This window comes from Poecile atricapillus, chromosome Z (genome assembly GCF_030490865.1).
Source record: "Poecile atricapillus isolate bPoeAtr1 chromosome Z, bPoeAtr1.hap1, whole genome shotgun sequence".
Lineage (NCBI taxonomy): Eukaryota > Metazoa > Chordata > Aves > Passeriformes > Paridae > Poecile > Poecile atricapillus.
Genome location: NC_081289.1, coordinates 144,864,895 through 144,889,647, shown reverse-complemented (window position 1 = coordinate 144,889,647; position 24,753 = coordinate 144,864,895). Strand labels below are relative to the sequence as shown.

Below are 24,753 nucleotides of genomic sequence, written 5' to 3'. Positions count from 1 at the left end.
AACTGGATCAACTATTTCAAAGGAAACCATTTAAATTGACTTATTTTTCACTAGTCTTGAGTAGCACTATCATTTCCCTGTCTTAGCACATCATCTGCTTGGCAGTTCCTCACTCTAACAAGGATTTTATTTTGCAAGCAATAAAATGACTAATTAAAAAAAAATTGCTTGTCCACAAAACGTTGTCTCAACTTAGTTGACTCTAGACTGTGAATTGGCAAATAAATTCCAACAGAAAAAGAAGAGGGAACTTAGAGCCAACAAAAAAACTTGGGTTTGAGGGTAAGTTGGTTCAATGTGCTTTGTGAACCAAGAATAATTAATTTCTGGTTTGAAATAAATGAGTTTCTAATATCTAAACTCTACTGCCATGCATATTAATGTCATTTATGCTTCACAACACTGCCCCAGATCTAGCACCACCTTACAATTACTTTGCACACCTACTGAAAGACCACAAAGACAAAGTAAAATTGACTCAGTAGAGAAAAATCTCCTTTATGAAGTTACAAAAATAAATACCATTATTTTTCTCCTCCTTCCAAAACCACCATTGTTTCTTTAATTATTGGAGCATAACAGAATTGGCAGGACAATCCAATCCAGGTATTTTATATCCAGGATGAAAAAAGGTCCTTGCACAGAGGTAACTTGGATCCAGTCAGAGGCCAAACCCAGAAGTAATTGGTGTGAGGATGTTGGCTGTGTGGTTTTAGAGTTAAGGAAGCTCATCAGAGGAAGAAAAACAGGCTACGAAGGATGAGAAGCAGGAGAAGGTTAACTGTGGGAAAGGGTAAAATTCTGCTCATATTGCGTATAATTATCACTCCTGTTGAATCACAAGGAAGGAAAAGGAGGGTGGATCTAAAATACAGTGCTTGTACGAGTTTGTTGATCTCCTGCTGCTGTGCAAGTGACTAGAAAATAAGAATAACATTATACATGATCATGTAGATCATTGTGGTATCAAGTAAAATAATTAGCAAGTACAATAATTATTTTAGGCCTCAAAATTTCATATTAATTTTTTTTAAGCCAGGCTCCTATCTCCCTTTACCCTAAGTAAACTATATTTAGACTACTTCAGTAAACTTACTTTAAACATTATGTGTTATTTAAAAGGCACTGAGCAACAGAGAAGTGAGTTTTCAATTCTTCTATTCTTCTTTCAATCTCTATCATGTAAAGATTACAAAACACACAGAAGTAATACAACACCGAAATCACATCAAAGTTTTCCACAGCTGTTCAAAATTCACTTTTGTTCCCTAACAGACTATCAGCTTGTGTTGCTGCTGCATCTTGATTTATGCTGTGCTCCACCCATGTACCTGAGGCTACATGAACCAAAGTATTGATTTGATGAGAGTTAACTCAGAGATAAGACAGGCAAATATACCATTTACTCTACAATCCTACCATGTCCATGTTTCACCTATAGTCCAACATCACATATATAAGCAAGTAATTAAAAAAAACAACTCAACCAACTGTATGGGCATGGATACAAAAAACATTTCTGTTTTTCAACAGTAAGTGGTACTTCTTTTTTCCCTTTTCCCAGGCAGGAAATTAGAAAGCTCCTTAAAAAGGCTCCTCTTCTTAAAGCTTTAAATGAAGACACTTAATTTGCAGGGCTAAGAGATGGCACTTCAGGTACTCATGAAAGAAGCAAGAAAACAAGCGTAGGCGTATGCCAAGGTAGTTGCTAAGGGAATGGTTCAAGAGGAGTGAAGGAGGTGGGAGTGTAGGAAGAGACAAGAACAGATGTAGGCTGAAATCTTTAAGAGTTTGCATTAAGAACTGGAAACTTAATATACAACGAGTAAAAAGTCATGGGGGATATCATGTGAGAAGTGTTACAGAGGGAGGCTGGAGTGGTGGCAATATGGACAGATTTACAAATCAGTCAAGCAACCAGAAGAGGGGAAGAAGTGTTTTTCCTGTGGCAGCACTGAGACAGAAAGACACCAGACAGATCAGAACTAATAATAACATACATAAAAGCAATTGCTCAGGTAATAACATGCACCAAAATACGCAGTAAAAACTGCAAAACTACAAACCAGATACTGAAAACTGCTTTAGGAAAACGTGTTAAGAGCAATTTCTCCTTGCAATTGAAATGAAGGAAAAGAATATACCTAACGGGACTCTCGAATGAAACACTGTAAGGAACAACATAATTAATCTGGAGTGCGTGTAAGTGAATTGCAAACCAAGCCACTACTTTGTGCTGGGTTTAAGTTAGGGACGCAAGCCAGGCGCGGCCCTGGAGGGTGTAGCCCGGAGCGCAGGAGCTGCGAACAGCAGCCGTGCGCTTTTACTGCCGCCGTGAGGAGAGACGTGGGCACTGCCTCCGACTGCAAATTCTGGCAGACCCCTTGCAGCCTGAACTTTAATATTCCCTCAGGAGGCTGCCAGTGAATTGATTTCACAAAAGAGCTAAATAAATAGTATCGGTTTTAACAGCAAAAACACATCACTGTCTTGTGATGTGTTCTCTGGTTTATCAGGGAGAAAGAAAGCAAGATCTACCTTTGCTGTTAGCACTGTATTATGTTTTATTCTTGTTTGGTAGAAAAGAAAAAACCTCTAGGATGGATTTTTATATACCAGTAAAACACATCTGGTGTGGGGAAGGGAGCAGCCACCAACCAAAACAGAGTATATAGTATAATAAAAATGAGAAACCCTTTTATGAACAACAAATGGCATCAAGTTTTTGCTATTCTTCAGGCAGTATTTCTCTACAGCACTCTGGGAAAGGTCAGAATCTAGTCATACTTCTCAGGAAAAAAACATTAGTCAACTAACTGGGAAAGGCACAACGTGTTACAAAAATTTCTATCTAGGTTGCTCCCTTACATCAAAGGACCCTCCTGGGAAGGACCCCTTGGGACCACCTAGCCCAGCCTTTTGCTCAAGCAGAGACACAGAGCAGGTCACCACATCCACCAAGTAATTGTAAAGAATAAAATGTGCACATAAAACTATTTCTTGCAACATTTTAAGTAATTTGAAGTATGTGATTCATCAAATAGGTCACTACTTGGTTGGTTGAGGGTTTTTTAATGTGTTAGTAAAAAAAAGCAGGGGCTAGGTGATACTTTTACCATCTGCTCTCCTGCAGGTATAATTGCTTCAGAATCTAACACATCTCAAGATGGGCCATGCAGGCCTGTGGACAGCTTTTCTACACTGGTATCACTTGCTGAAAAAGAAATGGGCTACAGGTGTGTCTGCAAGAGAAAGCACACAGAAGGCGATACTTCATATGGTCTGAAGTACAATTTATAGAAAATCAGACTCACTTGCCACCCCAGATGCAATTCCATAGAGCAGTCCTCCTCCATCTGTTTGCTGCTGAAAGACGTGGGCCCCTGGAGGAGGGCTTCTCTCTTGTCTAATGAAATTATACAGCAAAGTTTTCACAAGTCTGCTGGTGTATGGGAGACTGGAATGAAAAAACAAAACAACAAAAAACTTTAGTTGACTCACAACTCACAAAAACCGGCACAACAAAGTCCAGGTAGGGTGCAAAGGCACCCTTTGGCATTAAGGATGGTCAGTAACTCTCCTAGTGCTGACCAGACTGGAAAGGGAAAGAACACCAAGATCTTGCCCATGCAAAGCTGCCCAGACTTCAGCAGGGATCTCCAGGAGCATCTTCCACAGCAGGATCATGAAAACTGCTTTTTGGTTTTCGTTTTTTAAATACTACTTTTAAATAAATCATTTTAGTTTGTAGAATCTCAAGATACGACTGGAAAAATACTTATGCAATGGAAAGAAATGCTGTATCTTTTCAGCTTTTACTCCATGCTCTGGTAACACAAAACAGGTACCAATAGCATCTCTCCACACCCACAATATTTTTGTCTGTATGTGCAGCTCAGACCCAATCTTAAGCACCTTTTCAAACCTCAAGGATTCCGTAATTCTATGACTTTGCAAAGACCGATGGAACAACCAGCCTCACATCAGTGAATCTGAAAAATGCCTGTAGAATTTGTTTGGTTTAACTAAAAGGTTGCAGTATTTCCAAAATGGAGTAGTATTTCCACAGAAGCAAATAGCTAGCTCCCATTCCCGTCTGATTTAGAGCTGAAAAGACAGGAGCCCTCTTAGGATGGACTCTCTGACCATCTGTAGAAGCCAAGAAAGTGAGGGGCTAATGTGCGTGTCCCAAACTCCAACAGCTGCGTGTGCGGAGCCAACCAAGGATTCTTGGGAATAACAAACAAGGACTGCTGGTAAAAACACACGAGAGAAGGATCAGGCTGTGGCTGGAGAAGGGGCCATATGGAGGCAGGGCAGCATTTTCTGGGACAAACCTCCTGGCTGTGGCTCCTGCAGAAAAGCACAGCTTGGCTCAGCGCAGGCACAGGGATGGGGCCGAGAAGGGCCGGGCACTGCAGGGGGGAACGAGCCCATCCAAGAGCCCAAAGCCTCCAACACATTTCCAGAAAGCTCTGAAAGAACCGACCATGAATGAGAATGGATCTGCACAAAAAGAGAGGAGCTTCTCTCCAGGGAGTGGAAGACTTAAAAGGAGCCCCACAAAGTCCAGGGCCCCACGACATCCCATCACCTGGATCCCATCAGCTGGATCGACATGGAGACAGTCATTCCTAGTGATCTCTCTCTTTTTTCCTTCCTTTCTCTCTTCCCTTCTTTGATTGAATTCTCTCTCTCTCTCTCTCTCTGTGTCCCTCTCTTTCTCCCTTTACAGCTTCCCCCACCTTTATCCAAACCTCAACTGTGCTTACACTGGGATATATCAGGGATAAAGACACCGTCTTCCATGTCAAGTGTGTAATTTACTAATAAAATTTTGCAGATCCTCTGACATTTGCATTCCTTTTCATCATGAACTTCTACAAATCCTGGGTGCTTCCCTCTCCTTAGGGGTGGGATATCATACCAGTACCCCTCCAACTGTTCACATTGCTCCCAATTCCCAGCCACCAAATTCCCATGTCTCTCTCCAGAGGCCAGTACCTCCGACTCCCAAATCAGACCTCTTAGATCACATACCAACTCTTCCCCCAAACATCCCCCATTTTCTCCCAAACCCTCAGTCCAGAGACTGAAGTACCAGGACACCCCACACATACATCCTCAGGTTCTGGCTCTATCCTGCTGCTGTTTCAGGCTGAAGTCTGCCCTGTGTTCCAAGCTGAGCCTCCTTCCTTTCCCTGTACATTAGAGCAGTAACTGTCTCTTGTACCTAGTAGAATCTTCAGAAAACCAGAGAATAAATACATTTATGAAAAATCTTCCCACATGGAACTAGAAGTTGAAAGAGGATGTATGGGAGCCTGACTAAAATGCATGTAAGCCACCGTGAAAGCACTTGAACATAACCATTAACTTGCCAGAACAAGTGGTTTTACTCACACAACCAAGTCTACCCCTGGCTAAGTGTTCCCTTCAGCTCATCACAGCATGTGTCTTCATCTTCCAATGACTGCTGCTTATCTGGATGGCAAGAAAGCTCTAGCATTTCTGAGGGACCTGAGTTCTCTAGGCTGCAGTGCTACAAGACTCATTGCTGAATCAAAAAACCATCCTGAAAAGTAAATGCCGTTTCAAGTTAATGAAATTACCCTCAAAATATAAAAATTATTTCCGAATTAATTTTACTGAAGTCTGGGCTGTGAGATTTCCACCCAAATCCCTCCAAAAGCCTTTACAGATGTTTATTTTCCCATTCTCTTTCCTTTTGAGCAGAACAAATTTTCAATCAAGATAACATTTCACTGCCTTCTGTTTTCAGGTACAAACACCCTAAAGGAGCAACCAGCAGCGTTTGCTTTGCCCTAAGGCAGCACCCCGGAGCAGGACATACCATCGACCATGCATCAGGTATCTGTGAATGATGCTCTCTCGAAGAATCTCTTTGTGGAATAATTGGCAGGAGAGGAACACAATGAGAGTTGTCACGGCTTCCAAAGAAATGCTGTATGTAATATCTCTGCAGAATAAAGGGAAAATTACAGATTAATCTACTGGGTTGTTTACAAGCTGATTTCCAAGAATACTTGGTAGCTTCACCTGAAGCTATACACTGTGTAGCACAGAGAGTTTCAACTAGGAACGTGTAAACAACACATTCAAGAAACCTAGAATCATTTAGTACCAAAAATGGGTTGTTGTTTAGAAATAAGAAATTTCTTGTTTAGAAATAAGCACCTTTTTCATATGACAAAGGACAAAACAATGTAAAAAGAGGTACTGGTCATAGCACTCAAGTTGCAATTGATAGACTATACTTCCTCCTAAAAATAATAAATGTCTCCCAGAAGTGTGTTCTTTCTACTGTTAAACAAAATTGTCAGAAAACCATCATGCTAAGTGAGGGAATGAATGTCCAAGCTAGCCCAACACAAGCCAAGAAAACTGGATCCCTGTGAGAGTAATGTAATACACAAACGCCAGATCAAGTGTACAGAACTCTTGGGGTATCAGGATACCACATACATTGTTCAGTTTTAGTATTTTTTGAGGTAACAGGGAAGTAGAAAGTTTCAAGGTTTTATAGATTATCACAAAGAATGAGGTGCAATGCTTAAATACAGACACCAGACAGTTCAGCAAAGTTCATTTAGCTCAGGCTGATTAGGAAAGGCTGTGCAGCAGAACAGATGACAGGCACACTATTAAAAATATCTTGTGCTTTCTGTTCCCACCTCTGCCTATAATGACTTTGTTACAAATCTTGTTTTTAAAAGGGAGAGAAAAATGCCATTTGCCTCCTTAATCAGTAACAAATTGCAGACTGCAAGAAACAAATTGTGTTCCAAACACAATGAACTAACTTGGATATGAACCAGTATCATTCTTACTTTCAACCAAAGACCATTTTTACATCCTCCAAAATGAGGTATTTAATTTGGTGCAACAGCACCATCCTCCAGTTCATCAGAAATATTGCTATCAAGTATTGTTATTGTTATCACAAGTCCTTTTAATGTTTCTCCCATTGTCACTATTTAATTTTCATAGTATGCTTCACAATCCAGTATTGTTAAGTTACAATGGTTTCCCTGCAACAATTACCAAAGTTTTCTGACCTGGGACATACTGGAAATTCAAAATCTGCTTATTGTTGTAGAATGCAAATATTTAATAGTACCTCTATTTAAGATTTTTAAAAAATCAAGAACGAATCAGCAATGTTATTTAATCAGTGGTGCTAAATTTTTCTCTGTTACAATGTTGCCCTGCAAAAATTTTATTCTCAACAGCTAGAACAGGTGTAAGCATAAAACTAAGTGCTCTTTCAAGCGATGACTTGAAAACTACAATGCAATCTCCTGAGGCAAAACAAATTAACCTCAGAATTACTATATTTTCACTAGTCTCAGAATCAGAGCTGGTGCGGTCCTCACTGAAATACACAGGATTTTATTCAGGAGAAATCACTCGAATTTTTAACACAATCAAATAGCTTAATATTCTCAAGTCTGCTGCCCAGATATGCTGTAAACAACATGCATTACTGTGAAGTGTGAAAAGAAGAATTTCATGCATCACAATGCACAGATTAAGTTAAGCTCTTCTGCAGCAGCTCCAGGCCACAGTTTCTGTAGAGTGCAGTTATTTACTCAAAGGCAACAGCAAACTGGAATCACAATTTCCTGGATCACAATTCACAGACTGCACCACCTCTCATACAAAAATGTTTTTAAAAGTGGAGGTTATGCAAACCCACTGTATTTTATTTTCTCTCGCCTCACTTGAGCATTTGAACATCAAACATTTGAAGTTACGGGTTTGGAAAGGACATACTGCCTAAGTAATATTTTCCTGAAAATCATGATGTCCTTTTGGACTACTTTTACTCTCTGCAAGTTACCTGACTTTTTGCCCACTCCTGAGGAAGTTCGCCAGTGTAAATGCTGATAATTAGATCAGGCCAGAGGTTACACTCTGATCTGGTTCCACTGCAAATTCATCTCAGCCAGAAGCAAGGCTGCACCAGGAACAGTGCCTGCTCCCTCTCCTAACTAGGGGTGCTGTGCAAACCACCACCCACACACATCCCAAGCAAAGCAAAGAGGACTTATATATATATATATATATATATATATACACACATATAATTATCAAATGTTCAGCTACCAGCAAAAAAAAAATCAAGAAATGTTTTTCTATCAAAATAAAACCAACAGTTCGGGAAAATACTTTTTTTATATTATAAGAAAAATGTTCAGAAACTTATTATTATGACAAATGAGGCTGAGAATACAAGAACAATGTCTCCTACCCCAAGGTGATGAATGAAAAGGGTAATAACTTCATGACATACTACAAGATGCACTGGGTCTCTATTCAGAGAGGAAAAAAATTTTGGTGTCTAGTATACTTCTTCTCCATTACAATCATTCATTCATTTATTTTTATTAATATTTATTTCATTCATTCAATTATTTTTATAATATTTTTTATTATTTTATTTTTGTTTTTATTATAACCGACACAAGTAGAATAGCAAATTTGAGGAAACATTACAAAATAATTTTCTGTTTTGATAAGAATCAGCATAAAAAATAAACTAAGAGATTACTGTACTGTATTAAAGTACATTTGTGAGGAAAAAAATCTGCTTTCAATATCCTTATATAACTCTGATAGAATAAACAAACAGGAAGGTAAACTCAAATAGTTCCACTTAGTGAGTTATTTTCTCTAAGTTCAAAACCCAGACAGGGCACATTTAACTTAGAAACACTCCATTCAAACCTGTAGAATCTGTTCAAATTAAATCTGCTCTGACATAAACAAAAGCAGGGTCTTGATATCTGGGGTAACCCCTCAGGTCCAGTCGCCCTTAATTTATCAGCACAAGGATAAAGCTTCAGTGAAAAATTATTTTTTCCACCAAGGGTCAAATGTACGGTTTTCTGCAACTCAGGCATTTCTAAAGGATCACAAGAACCACCAGAAACCTCTTTCATCTTCAAAGAACATACTGTTTATTTATATTGAGAGACAATATAATAGGGGGTCTTGGTTTTGATTTTTTTTTTTTTATTTTATTCAAAGCTATTGGTCACATAGAATGACTTTACATGGAATTTATGCTGATCTCCAACTTCCCCTGAAAACTGTTTGCTTGCAGATAAGGAGGAAACTAGAAATAATGAACTCATGTATCAATTACATGTCAAAATTATTTAACTACTTATTTCAGAAAGCCAGAATAACTGCATGTTGTTTTGAGCTTCTGTGGCATTTTTTTTTCCTTCTCAAGTGTCTTACAAAACAAATGAAAAATACACAGATAGAGCTCATGTTCTCTATAAATGGACTTCATAAAGCAATGTACCAAAACACACAGAGGTCTTTTCTTTCTCCTCTTTTGGATTTTCTCTTTTGGGGATTCATTAGGTATTCTCAATTTTTTCATCTTATTCTCCCGCTCTCCTTTCCAAAGAGAGATTTATTCCCATATCAGGTAGACAAGTCAGCAGATACACAGGTCTGCCTCTCAAAACACACATCTTTCACACAGAAAGAATCTGAGATAGACTGAAGTCTAGAACTCATGGCAATCATTTCTCTCCTGAATTTGGGTTCTTCTCTTATCCCAGGGAGCTGTCCTCCTGATATCACCCCTCGTGTGCAGTGACATCCTTGGACCCGATGGAACACGTCCAGGTCCTCCCATGTGACACTCAAGCTGAAACTGATTTCTGGCAATAAACTTCATACATAAACATGTACTCTTTGAAGAAAAGACACAACATACCGTATCTATCTGAAATTATGTTAAATTATGGATTCCTCATAGAATGAGGAGCTCTAAAATGCAAGATTCCCTGATACTGGCATAACAAATGTGTGTGTGTATTTAACACGTATTTGTGGTCTATGTTTCAATGAAAAACTGATACATCAGTGGATTCCTTCAAAAAGCAAATGATGCCAGATCATTTTAATAAAAACTTTTACATTAAACAATGAAGTTGTACGATTAATAGTAATTGTTACATAACAACTCACTAAATCAAAAGACAGAAATGAAAATCACAGAATGGTTTGGGTTGGGAGGCATCTTGAAGCTCATCCAGTCCCATTCCCTGCCTTCTACTGTCCCATGGTGCTCCAAGACACATCCAACCTGGCTTTGGACACTTCCAGGGATGGAGAGTCCACAACCTCCAGGAAATAAATTCTACTAAGCCAGACCACATTCCATCTTAATCTGCTTTGTCGGGTGGGTAATAGAGATCCTGGGCTCCTCTGGGACCTCTACAGCCCTTGCAGTGCTGTTTTAAAGCAGCACCGCATTTAGACATACAGTAGTACTGCTTTAGAAGAAACTGGTGCAGTACTTAATTCTTCCAGGATATGGACTGGAGACAATATCACTTCTCTTCTGGTCTTCCACCAAGAACATTCATTTTATTAGATTTATTTTATTTATTAACTTTGGTGGCAAACTTATAAATTATAATCATTGAATCCTAGACTGGTTTATGTCAACGGGACTTTAAAGCTCATCCAGTTCCACCTCCTGACACAGACAGAACACCACCCACTAGACCAGGTTGCTCCAAGTCCTATCCAGCCTTAGCCCAAATACTGTTTCCAAATGATGCAGTCACCCCACATAGAACAAGAGCTATGGTCCTGTTGAAACCACAGCTCCCCAGCATCCTGGCATCTGCTTTATCCATCCAAAACCATGTGGATGACCTCCGATCAGCATCACCTACCAAGAACTTCAACAATCTACCTATGTGTCACCATCCTGCTGCTGTTGGCTTCTCTCCAAGGCCAAGCACGACTCACAAGTGCTTTCTGTGCTCCCCAATCATTCAGCTTTGTTCCCTGCCTGTGAGAGAGAGGTCTGTGACAGAGGAACCAAGGTGAAGCAGAGAGGCACCATAGAGGAAAATCTCAGCTACAAACTCCAATTAACACTCTGAAGGCACATGCTGTTGTAAACACTTTAATTACTCAGTGAAATGCAGCTATTTCTGTATCAGCACATAGAGGCTGAGAGCTCATAAATTATTTCACACCTATAGAGCAAACAGCCTGAACAGTCAGAAACTAAACTCCAAATTTCAACTCCCACCCCTAGACCGAGCCCCCTCCCTGTTCAAATATTTTCCTGAACTTTCACCCAGCCAGAGCTGTCTACTCCGAGTATTAAAAGGTTAAAAGGTAACCCATTTTCTAATTTAGGAGAGTTGCCAACAGGGCTGATTCATACAAAAAGTCTCAAATCATACAGGAACCAGGTTTCATTTCCCTGCTTCCTGAGGGCCCACCAGAAAGGTGAAAGAGGAGTCACCACAGAGGATAGGATCAGTTTTGAAAACTGAAAAGCAAGTACAATATCTGGCTATCAGTCTCAGGATACAAGTACAACAACTCAAAGAGAACATAATCTTTCCTCTTGGAAACACTCCTAATTTTACACTCACTGATGGCACATATGCACTGTGGCAGCTGATAATGCTCTACACTCATTACAGCTGACTCCAAACATTTGGGAGATGTCCCAAGGGAGCACTCAGCAAACACTGACTGGAAGAAGCAAGCATCTCTGGCATTTTATACTGCATCTCCCCCATACTGGGTACTCTCAACTGAGAGAAGAATAGGGTGAGAAAACAAAAAATCCCAGAATGGTTTGCATTGTAAGGACCTTAAAAATCATTTCATTCCACCTTCTCCCATGGGCAGGGACACATTCCACTAAACCTCCAAGCCCTGTCCAGCCTGGCCTTGGACACTGCAGGGATCCAGGGCCAGCCCCAGCTGCTCTGGGCACCCTGTGCCAGGGCCTGCCCACCCTCCCAGCCAGCAATTCCTTCCCAATATCCCAGCTGGGCCTGCCCTCTGGCACTGGGAAGCCATTGCCTGGCTGCTGTCCCTGCAGGCCTTGTCCCCAGTCCCTGGGCAGCTCTCCTGGAGCCCCTTTAGGCCCTGCCAGGGGCTCTCAGCTCTCCCTGGAGCCTTCTCTTGTGCAGGGGAGCAGCCCCAGCTCTCCCAGGCTGGCTCCAGAGCAGAGGGGCTCCAGCCCTGGCAGCATCAACAATATGGAAATACTCTAAAGGTAGTACCTAAAGGATTAACATGATAGCTGGACTCGAGATCCTTTTTTCACAGACCCGTTCCTAAACAACCTGAGACTATGCGACTTTGTATATTTTCACCTCACTGATATTTATTTCTTCCCTCTACAGATTAAAAATACTGGAAGAAATTCTGGACTTTTAAATGTTGCAGGGAGAAGCTGTATTATTCTTTATTTGTTTTACATATCACCCAGTCTTGTTACCAATATCCAATTAAACTAATTAAAAGACAATACTTTTCAAACAACAGAACACAAGAGAGCAGCCCAAATTCCCATAAAAATGGATGGCTGAGGAGACACCCAGGTACAGCTTCCAACCTCCAGGAAAGAAAAGATGACCCATGTGATCAAACAACTTCATTAGACCATCTGAGAGTTCTACACAAAGCCAAACCACAGGAATCATATCCTGCATTTCAGTGATGCAGCCCAAGTGAAAGGCAGACCCGTTCCACAGCCTCTCTGTCTTTGCTGTTGAGACCTAAATATCTGCAACCATAGAATTTTCAACACCCATCATCTTTTGTGAAAAGAGGGCTGAAAACCCTATCAGGAAGCAGATTATTAGGAATTTGATACACAGCATAATGTACAAAAAACAACAGACCTCTGATACTTTGCTTTGAGGTGAGGAAGTTTGTTACAAATCAAAGCGCACTAGTGGACAGATAGGCCATAGAGAAATGCAGATCTAAGTCTAAAATTAAACTAGAACAGTGTAGGAATATGTGATACAGATAAAGGTTCTCCTGCTCAGGATATCTGGACACTTAAAACACCACACATCTACCATTAGAAATAAGGATATGAATGATTAAGAAAATCTTCCAGATACATAAAATATGTTTTATTTGCTGCACCACCCCAAGGTGCAGCAGCAAATAAAACTTCCTTTATATGAATCAGCTCCCTCCTAAACAGAGCACAATAGTGTTAAACTTTGAGGCTGTTCAAAGTGAAGCAACACAAATCTCTCTCAGTTTGGATGCTTTCGCTCCCTTCAACCTCAGCTTCAACAGATGGAAGTTTGCCTTTGATGATTAGACAAAGTTGCCAAAAATGCAAAAGTCACATGTTTCCCAAATAATGGAGCTACTAGAATCTTGATAAAAATTCCTTGAATAGACTCTTTTTAAAAAGCACTATTCTGACCTGTTCTTTTGAAAGTAACAAAAATAATTAAAATATGGAACTCCTGAGCTAGAACAGAAAACATTTATCTCTTTGCTGCTTACACAAGCAAGAAAGCATAAACATTTCTCATCATCTGGCACCTTTCCTACACTGCAGTTATTTTGTAGATCTTTATAATCAATTATATTGCCCTTCTTCCACCTACATTTAACTTTTAAGCTCCCATAAAATGCAGCGAGCATCCCTAAATGAGTCAAAAACATTGTCAACATTTAAATTTCCAAATAACTAAGACTGCACCCTAAAACAACCATAACTAGAGAAAATAAGGGAATGTAATAGAAATATCAACTAACTTGTACTGGCACCACAGGGTGCTACTTACGAGTGATGTAACTAGATCACAGTATTTCATTTCTCCTCCACATGCATTTATAGTTTTTAATGAAGTGAAAATGCACTGATAACAACCAGATGTTCAGTTATGGATACAAGCTCTTAACAAGCTGCTGAAAGAAGCCTTTATAATTTAAAGCTTTGGGATCTCCATCCTGCAACAAAATGTTAGCAATACTTTCTACGTGCAAGTCATACAATTAAATACTAACATTGTATCTTTTTGCCGACTATGCAGTTCAAATCATTAGTGTACACTCTTGAGTGCTAACATTAGCAAAACCAAAGAAAAAGCAGAGTATCCATAGCACACCCAAGGGAACCATAAATCAAACATCAACATACAAGTGTTATAAGGGACTGCACAAGTCTAATTGTTGAAACCTGTATTTTCTATAAAATTAAACCTGAAACCTTTATCCCTGGCATTTTGTACAATGCAGCACAGCCTGTTTTTCAGAAAGGTAATTCAAGATATTTTTAATAACTCTCAGACACAGCACCACAATGTTGCAGAGTCCCAGAGTACCTATTGCAACCTATTTCTGCCTTAAAGCACATTTGCCTTTTCCAATACAAACTAAATTTAAGGAAGATTGTCTTAAATTCCCTGTAAAAAACTGAGACACTTCCAGAAATGCTCTGCCTCCCAGAAAGGCTCTGCAGACTATCCCCACCGCCCCCCCCCAAAAAAAAAGTTACATTTCATAATAAGGGACAGAGATTTGACATTTATCTTCTTCCACATCCCACACCTTCCTTATTAATTTTGAGAAACACAGTCCACCTGCAATTTCTAAGTATACCGTAGGTTGTTTTGTAGGCAGAAATGAGCTTATTCTGCCAAGGCTGGTAACTGAAGCAAGCTCAGAGGTGAGTGACATCTGCCCATACTCAGAAAAAGACTGGAGCCTTCCAAATTCAGTGTCCCTGCCAAGCCCAAACTTCTTACATTTAGAATCCCAGAATGGTTTGCGTTGGAATGGATCTTAAAGCTCATTCAATTCCAACCTCCTGTGATGGGCAGCGACAACTTCCATTATCCCATGGCTCTCCAAACCCTGTCCAGCCTGGCCTTGGACACTGCAGGGATCCAGGGCCAGCCCCAGCTGCTCTGGGCACCCTGTGCCAGGGCCTGCCCACCCTCCCAGCCAGCAATTCCTTCCCAATATCCCAGCTGGGCCTGCCCTCTGGCACTGGGAAGCCATTGCCTGGCTGCTGTCCCTGCAGGCCTTGTCCCCAGTCCCTGGGCAGCTCTCCTGGAGCCCCTTTAGGCCCTGCCAGGGGCTCTCAGCTCTCCCTGGAGCCTTCTCTTGTGCAGGGGAGCAGCCCCAGCTCTCCCAGGCTGGCTCCAGAGCAGAGGGGCTCCAGCCCTGGCAGCAGCTGCGTGGCCTCCTCTGGGCTGGCTCCAGCAGCTCCACGTCCTTGTGCTGTTGTTGCCCAGGGCTGGGGCAGCTCTGCAGGTGGGGTCTCACCTGAGCACAGGGGCACAGGGGCAGAATCCCCCCTCCCCTGCTGCCCAAGCTGGGGGATCAGCCCAGGGCAGGGGGGTTTCTGGGTTCTAGTGCACATGGCTGGGCCATGTCCAGCCTCTCACAACCTCTCGGCTATAACCAGGATGTACCAAAATCCTTCTCCACAGGGCTGCTCCCCAACCAGCCTGGAACAACCATGTACCTGCCTGCAAAATACCACACACAGGTATCCCAAGCACCTGACATGACATTCAGAAGTTCAAAAGGACAGAGTGTGAGACAGCTGCACAGGTACCTCTGTTCCTGCATTCTCAACATAGAGATGTCCTTCTATGCTTTAAAAATAATGTTACAGTTTCAGTGAAGGAGAAAAATATAAGCTTTAACTGGGATGCAGACAAGCAATATTCTCAGACAGCAGCTGCCACTGCATCCCCTCCTTCACCCAACTGCCTCTACAGAGCCCAAGGGACACACTAATTGTCACAATCCTCTGTTAAGGCTATTGAATGCTCCTAACATTCAATGCTCCTCTGAAAGACACTTCGAAGACCAGCTCAGCATGGAGATTTTAATGGTCTGTCACAAGAAAAATTCATCTTTAGTAGTACCTTTACAGCTAGACACTCTGTTACAGTGCCACTGCAAGTTGCCAGAGCTATCTGTTCTCTCACAGGTGATGCAAAGTCCTGACACAGAGATCATTACAAGTATGAATATTTCATGTATTCCACTCAATCTACCCCTTCCCCAAATTCACATCCTAGGCTTGCAGTTCTCTTGATTCATTCCAGCTAAAGACAGAAATGGACTACTCCCTTGAAACAAAATAGGAAAGAATCTCTAGTAATTCCTGACCAGGGAGAGGGAGATAAGCAAGAAGTAAACTCACTATGAAAACAATCCTGATCACTCTCTTGAACAAAATTAATAAGAAAGTAATACCTTATAACATTTTTATGAAGAAGATATTTGGATTGTGTATTAGAGAATGCAAGTATTCCAGTATCTCCTTTCCCCTACCTATTTCCCTTCCGATGACATGGGAACAAAATTCTTAGTTAAGGCGTTATCATGCTGTAAAACATGTTCTAGTGATAAACAAGACAGTAATAACACATTTTTGTAAGTGTTAGTATCTATTAGCAATCAGCAACATGCTGTTTCAGGAGAAATGCAGCTAAAAAAACTTATTTGACAAAAAAAAAACCAACTAACCACAAAACAAAAATCTTCCACATCTCTGTCTTATGAAATGTGAGTTTTTGACATAGCTGAATATTAAATTATGGACAGGCTTTATAATTATCTTTCTAATAAGCCATTTTAGCAATAGATTTTATAGTAATACAAGAGCTTTCAGCAGCTGCTTCCACTTGCAGCAACCATATTCACACAGAAACAGAGATGCTGACAGGTTCAGTTGTTGAAGTGGGTGAGCAACAATCATGCTGCCGTATTTTCTTCCGCTGGAAAGGCAGAATAAAGAATACTGGACTACACACACGCATCGGTACTTCCAAGAAAGAAAAATAAAACCCTGCAGGATTCATGAACTTGCCTGTATATCACAGTCCCCTCAGCCCTTTGTACTTCCTCTAATCTGCTCCAAACAAAGCGTGTATCTGTTCCAGGAAGTCCTGACTAGCTCTGTGGAATGACACTCTGAATCACACCACTAATTCATTACACTCTACCTACACAAATCCCTCACATTAACATTGACAGAGATGCATTTAATGACAGCCATGTTTCAAAAAACATTGCATCTTTGTCAGTTTTCCAACCAAAAGAACAATCCCAGCTGCAAGATAGCAGAACTCCATACTACACTGTAACAGACAATCTCAAACTCCTCCAATGCTGCAATGCTTCAGCTGGGGCACTAGGTTTTAGATACAGACTACAATGCAATTTAACATTAAAGACACTGCTCACTCTACTTTTAGTAAAGGGAAAAAAGTCAAAATTCATCAGAACACTTCCACAAAAGTGAAAGAACACTTCTTTCCTTCCAAAGAACAAAGCATGCTCTCCTACATAAAACACTGAACTATGTTTTATGACACATATCCCAAAAAGATGTGGAATCAACATCTCTCAAATAGAATAGATGCATGAAAAAAAGCCATGTAAACAAATCTGGAGATCTACAAAAACATTCCACTTATTCATTTCTCTTGTCCCTTCTTCAGACATCAATTCACTGGAATTTTAGAAATCAGTATTAAATAGCACAATATGATTTATTTTTGCAATTTAAACCCCCACAGAACTGCAGAAGAACTTTAGTTTTCACCTTACTGCATACCCCAGAGCTGAAGTGACACCTCCACTGTACCTTCCCCTGTACCATGAGCACAACCATTTCCACCAGTTACTGTCTGTGTGCTGACAGGGGTACCTGAAACAAACGGAATAACTTCTGTTGATGGTTTGAACTGGGTGTGAGACGTTCATCATGTACTTCTTCCAACAGAATATTCAGGGCTGGCAGTGGCAGCAGCTTATCATTATCTGTACTGCTCCATCACATGGAACATTCAAATACAACTATTTAAACATTATAAACCCATTACAGGAAGTTTCATATTCTCTTAAATGCTCAGTTTATAAAGGAAGACTAAGGAAAAAAAAGAAAATAAAAAGGCCTACTTACAAGAGGGGAATTTCAACAATGAGCTGGATGAGGCAACACAGCAGCTCTTCTATGAGGTCTTCACACTCTGTTCCTAAAAAAGAAACATAGCAAAGGATTTCTGGGTTTTCAAATACCAAAACAAAGTGAAGATTCAAATAGTCAAATGCAGATGATCAATATCTTAATTGAGGAACAAACACTAGAAGTTCTAGGGTGTTAAAGGAGATTGGATTTTTTTTTTTCTGAAATAGAAAGCACTTGAGATTATTAACAGAGAAAATGTTCATGACTTCTTTTTACTTTAAAAATAAGTAACTAATAACAACTGTATAAATTAAATGAGATGTGGGAATCACATTGTGGGAATGTGCTAAATTTAGTACATCACGCCTTCCTTTACTATTTACAGAAGATTGTATTAAACATTGTTATTACTAACAGCTGAAGTGATCACTGGTGACTTCTCACTGGTCCACAGTTAAATGTACTCTCAAAATTCCCTACACTTCACATACTTCCCCCTCTGTTTCTTAAACCCAATTTAAGAATAATCAGAGACAGTTTCATTTGTCTAACATACACTGAGCAACATTATAAAAGAATGTAGTTACTGATCATGTCACTGCTGCTCTAGAGCAATAGAGGTACAATTTTTTCATGAACACAAATTTATTTCTTGAGGAAGTTTTACAAATTTCAGTGACAAACTGGTTCATTTTAAAGGAACAGAAATCATCCTCTAGGTAATAAAATGTATGCAGTGGTTCAGAATTATTTAAAATTTTGCAACTATTCTAAGCAATAAAACTGGTCATGTTTTACACCAGTAATTTTTAAAAGCAACTCTAACAAAAGGCTTTTAAGATTCACTGAGGAAAAAGCTTATCAAACCACTTGAAGTCATCATATAATACTAAAAATTCCCAAAAGATAAATGTATTGGCTCATCAGGATTTATTCTGCTTTCAAAAACTAAAAAATTATGATGAGAAACCTACAACATCATAAAGAAGTGGAGGGTTTTATAGCACTGAATGGCATAAGAGTGGCAGAGCTGATCCCCTGCATTACAGCATTGCAGCACAATAATTACCCAAATGCCTGTTTATTTTGTATTTTCAAATAAATAAGTCCTGCCATAAACACAGCTTTATAGCCAGGTTACAGTGGTGTTACTCTGTTTAACCCAAGTTTGTTCTTGAATCCAGAACTCAATTTTAAGAAGCACACCAGGGGGAATATTCACTATAAAGCAAAATTATTTCTTTCCACAATCAGTTTATTAAAAACACATTAAAAATTGTCACCTAGTGAACTGCACATTCTAAAGGAAATCAGTTTTTTATCACGGAAACATGGTTTCCTTTATATAGAATCCCCTATGAGTAACACAATGCAGCTCCTGTTAGTAAAACCAAGAACTGCTCAGAGTATTTAACCTTGGACAGAAACCACAGCCAATAATGGAGCACAGATAATATATTCTAAAGTAACTTGAATGTGACATTTTCCTAAGGCTTTCTGAACCTAGAAAATGCTTATAAAGCAAGACTGCTACCAGTTCCCAACAGGTACCTGGTTTTTCTCCTAACAAAAGAAAGTGAGAAGGTTAAAAATGAGTGCATTTTTAAAACATTTTTCCCTCCACACTGTATGCACAACTCATCTGAACAGAGAATAAGGTTATTTGAATATGAAAGAAGGCTTTTCCCTCAAGACAATATTCAAAATAAAGGAAGAAAACACTGGGTTAGCACAGTCACGTACAATGAAAGACATTATTTAAAATAAATTTTAAAAAAAAGCTTAATTGCTGTAATCAATGTCATTCAGCTACAATAATTAATGTATCCTTTTCCCAATTGGGGCACACACATTCTTGTTTAATTTTCATCTTGCCAAGACAATGAGGAGGATGCAAGCCAAATCTATAACGTGAGAGAGAGCCATAAATACGGAACACTGTGTTTTCACAAACAATGCCTCTTTCAATAGCAGGATAAAGACAATACACACAAGATTCATTCACATTAATAGATCCCATACTTGGATCAAAGATCTGTAAAGCTTTGGGGAAAGTAAGTACAGGGTGAAGATGTACAGATAAAATTAGAGCAGGGAGAGGAATCATAGGTGTATCCTCTAAACTCTGCTGCAGAAGTGACTGCAATTACACAGGTTTTAAAATGTCCAATTAAAAAAAAGTACCATTTTTTCATCAGCTCTATTTAAGTTCTCAAAATGTGGATTCTTTAATTTTGCAAGTAATTTGATGGATTTTGACTTTTCAGGTGGGGTTTGTTTGTTTTGGGTTTGGTTTACACTTCTAAAATTTTTCTGTAATACAGTGCTTTTCATTTGTTTTTACTTTTTCAAAGTTACACACATTACAGGCACTGGATTAGCACACACTACACAGGTAAAATGGCTTATGCAGAGGAAAGCAGAGATGCCAAGAGGCCCCAGTTTTAAAACCCCATCTTCTTGAGAACCTACCTAAAACATTGATAAGACTTGATCTGGTGGATGTGCTTAACATCAATAAGATATTCAGGCATAAAAAGGTATATCCTCATCTTAGATGCTACTTGCTTTTCTGCCCTGTTGCTCATACAGAACTTGGACACAAATAATTCCTTACAAAACAGACTTATGGTTTCCATAGGTTTTGTGGTTTGATCTTCAACTCTAATTACTCTCAAAAACTTACAACTTCTACTTAAGACTGGTAAAAATGAGTACATAAATTGATTGCCTTCCCTCATTTCCTTTATATGACAGATGAACACTCCTGAAATCATTTAAGGCTTGGAGTAAATGTGTTGTTATTTATTCCCTTCTCTATGTCCTCAAATTTGCTTTAATATGTCACAAACGGCCCTTAGTAGCCTTGTTTAAAAACTTTTCTACAGATAAAGAATAAAGCTTCCTACTACAGCTCAGGGAACAGGTTCAATTAATTGATGGTCAGTTTGAAATACAGTATTCAGCACGTGCTCTCTTACACCTTTGAGTCACAATACAGTTAAAGACTGAACAGAAATTATGGGATACAGACAGTGGAAAGATGAATCATTTGTCCAAGTCAGACTAACTCCACCATCAGCTGAGCAGATGCTGAGTCTAGTTTGGGATTCACTGATTTCAAGAAATTTTCAGGTGAATCTTTAAGTATATGGGTTTAGCATTTCTGTGGATTTTCCCACAATCAAAATCCTGCAATATTCTCCAAAATTACAAACAAATTCCACTTATGTATGAAGAGGTAAAGGCTGCACTTCTTGGGCTAAAGAACAATCTGAAACTCCTCAAAAAGAATACATTTCTATTAATGGTAGGCCTTCTCTTGAAGGAAATCAGTAACAGTACTATTAGTAAGGACTCAATCCAGAGCAATTTATTCATTAGGCTAAAGCACACCCATGCACTCAAACCTCAAAAAAAATCCCATTTTATGACACAAAGCACAACTGCACAGCTTTCTTCTGAGCCTCAAGTACAGTCTGGCACAAAAAAGTACGAACTGGACATGCAGAAAAAGTGAAAGCATATGAACTGCAAAATCTGAGAGAATTCTTCCAGATAAGGCAACTATATAAAATGTTACCTGAACAATCATGCTTATGTCATACAGTTTATATTTCTGAACAGTCAGTCACAGGGATATTTTCCATACACAGGACTCTCACAGATTATAATTACACATTTCTCCCTGACACACCAAATATCCCAGAGCAGGTGCTAATGAGGTGCCTGATTGCCATGTGAGCATCCTGATGTGCTGGCACTGCAGTTATGTGCTCTGAGCTTCCAGGTGCTGCACTTAAATCAGAGAGCATGGCACCAGAAGATATTGTCCAGTCAGAAGGATAAAAATGTGTTGTTCATAGCGAACCAAACACCACGACAGAGTGATTTCCAAAGGAGTGGTGAGATTATCCTGAAAAGAATAACCTTTTCTCAGAAGGCTAAGAGATAGAGAGGTTGTTTGTGTTGTTAGGTGGTTGCACTGTTCTTTCCCTGAAATATAGAAACATCAAAATTCAGACATTGTACTAAAACTTTTTTTTAATATGGATATCTTATTTACATCACAGAGTTCATATAATAATGTCTTTTATAAGGCTTGTTTTATCATGCTTACAGTTGAAGAATTATAAATAATACCAAGCTCTGGTAAATGAAAAACAGTAAGGATGACTAAGAATTTAGTTTTTAAAAAGCCTGTTCACCGAAGTCAGTAAAATTTCCATGAAAGTATTACTAATTCTATGTAAAATTAAGAGGAATATAGGAATAATAATAATATTATAATAATAGATTAATAATATTTTAAGAATAAGTATATACTAATAACAGGAATATTCCGCTTTCCAAAAAGTAGAAATCAAAAATTCAAGAAATATATACTTAATTATAAAAATACAAACAAAACAACAAAACACTCCATTTTCTTCTGCTCACTTTTAATAGGCCTGAGCACAGCTACAGTCTATCACAATTCATTCAGGATACTTCACCTTCCGATAGCTGAGCATAAGAGCAATAGGAAGGTATATATACCTTATTACCACCTTTTGTAGATATTTAAAGTAAGATTTTTAGGAATCAAACCAAATGGCTATGTAATCTCAGCATATAATGAACCTCAACACCCTGAGGAAGTTCACAAGAATCATCTCCAACTGGAAACCCGAAGAGGAGCCAAGGAGCAGCTCATTTCCTGTCTCACCAGCAGACCACACACAATTACCTTCCTAATCAACAATATCCCATGAACAATCTGCTCAGAGGTAATTGCTAAGTACATTTGCCATCAATATGCACAAAATTATTGCTAATAAATGTCACTGCAAATTACAGTCAAGTGCTACTAGACATGGTACAAACATGGGTCTACCCTGGTGACAACAAGCACTTTCCATACCACACCGTGAGGAACTCCCAGTGCAAGGAATAAAGATCTCAGGGGTTCCAGCTGACAGAAGTCTCAGCTTTTCCACCCATCCCACTGTGGCATGCTGTACACTGAAGCAAGAGGTGAGCCATTTTTTTAATCCAGGAATAAAGCCACAGGCAGTCTGCAGGGATAGCTTACACACTATCAGATATTCTTTTCCAATGCATCAGCGAGCTGACTCCCCTCCTGGAGATCACTCATCACAGTTTAAATACATTAAACCATTTCAACATGTAGCACTTAATCCTTTGGCACCACAAATCTGATTTCCTCAGAGCACTGGCAGGCGCCAAGGAGTTAAACAGATTTTAATGAACAGTTTTCACTGTTCAATGAGCAAGCAGCAATTCGCTGTTCTCAACACGTGTCCTCGTTGCAGGATATCCACAGTCAGACACTTTTGGTTGTTCTCACAGCATCCACTCACACTGCTCTAGCATTCTGAGACTTTTTAGGCTTCATCCAACAAACAACATGCAATTACACACTGAACATTACTTTGACTTGGACTTGGCAGTGCTGGGTTAGCTGTCTGATTTGATGATCTTAGAGGGCTTTTCTTGCCTAACTGACCCCACGATTCACACCAAAGCCAAAGAAATCAAGGTTCCCATGGCAGCAGTATCCATCATACACTTTGTGAGAGCATCTTGATACAGGGCTGCACAAAGATTTGTGGCAGACAGTGTTCAGATTGTCTTTCTGCTGTAATGAAACTGATTTTGAATGCATTTGTGAATGCAAAAGACAACAGCTTCTTCCTTGTACATCTCTCCTGCCATCTTCCATCTCATGTAATATATACTCCACTTCCTGGACATGAGCCTATTTTAGTAATTCTACCTAAATTCTGTGACTGTTCCTGTACTCTTGTATAAGCTATTGCCCCCAAATTAAATTTTAGCAATTGCTTTCTCAAGGGGTCAACTAACCATAGGACTGTTACTTTCCTTCACTAGATCCCTAAAAATAGCATTAATTCCACTCTGTGGCTGCTGTTGGTTGAAAATAATGAAAAATATGTGAAAAGATGCATTAAATTGCAATATCAATGTTCCAATGTTCATACATGGTTACCTTCATCCCAGTTCTGTTCTCTTCCTCTGAAGAAGACCATAACCACCTTTCAAACTGTATAAAAATCACTAAAGCTCAGGTAGGTCTACAGCACCACATCTCAACAACTGTTCAAAAAAAGCCAGATTAAGCTAAACCAAACTCTCTAGTAATTAATTTCTGGTTTAAAAGCAAAGTTTGAGATTCAGAGTCTAAAAAAATCATGGACTTATGGAATTTAGACCTAAAGCATCTCAGGGAAAAGACCCTTAAGATTCAGTACAACGATAAGCCAAGTCACTAGTCCAGCATTAAACCATGTCACACAGATGTGTCACATCTACAAACATCGGGACATTTAAGTTTCTCATGGGAAGTTTGTCTCACTAGCACTTGTGTGTACCCACCATATGAGCTTGGTCCTGCTTTCTCTTCGTAAGTAAAATGAAGTTGCAGCTCCTCTTCTGACATTTGACTGATGAATACTTTCAGCAAACAGCAAATAATGAACAGTGCATTGTGAGCCTGCCAGATAAAGAGGTGGCTAGAAAAGAAGCAGGAACAAACAAGAATCAGTAATGTTTCACCAGCAAACATGCATCAAAACCCACAAGAAAATAAACGTCAGAGTAGACAAAGTTCTACAGTTGAAGCAAGGAAAAGCCAAAGTGTTTAAGCAGGGAATCTGGAGTTGATGTTACAGAAAACAATGGGAATGTATTTGAAAGCAGTTTAGAAAATACAACCATATCCCTATACAACCTTTATCCCTAACTACATTTGTACCATTAAAAACACCGCAGTAGACAGAACTCTGAGGAACTCACCAAACACTTCAGCAAACTTCCAGAGGTCTCTGGATGCTATGGACTCCAGGCACACAGACATTTGAAAATTTCCAACAGGTTTAGACCTGAAAGCTTCCTGGCTCCCTGAACCTTAGCCCTTTTTCCAGGTATATAGCCTTCAGGTGACAGTAGCCATT

The 24,753-nt window shown here is 39.4% G+C and overlaps 1 protein-coding gene across 5 annotated transcripts in view; it reads right to left on the bottom strand.

Moving 5' to 3' along the window:
- DYM (dymeclin) overlaps positions 1 to 24,753 on the bottom strand; it is a 211,596-nt gene that overhangs the window by 164,007 nt on the left and 22,836 nt on the right. For 2 of the 5 annotated variants that reach the window (XM_058827192.1, XM_058827194.1), the window contains exons 5-9: positions 24,176 to 24,312; positions 17,771 to 17,843; positions 17,411 to 17,515; positions 5,855 to 5,980; positions 3,315 to 3,457 (exon numbers count right to left, since the gene is read on the bottom strand). In XM_058827192.1, coding sequence (XP_058683175.1) covers positions 3,315 to 3,457; positions 5,855 to 5,980; positions 17,411 to 17,515; positions 17,771 to 17,843; positions 24,176 to 24,312 — 584 coding nt within the window. The remainder of the gene's footprint in view (positions 1 to 3,314; positions 3,458 to 5,854; positions 5,981 to 17,410; positions 17,516 to 17,770; positions 17,844 to 24,175; positions 24,313 to 24,753) is intronic. The other 3 variants (XM_058827195.1, XM_058827196.1, XM_058827193.1) reach the window with 2 other exon arrangements.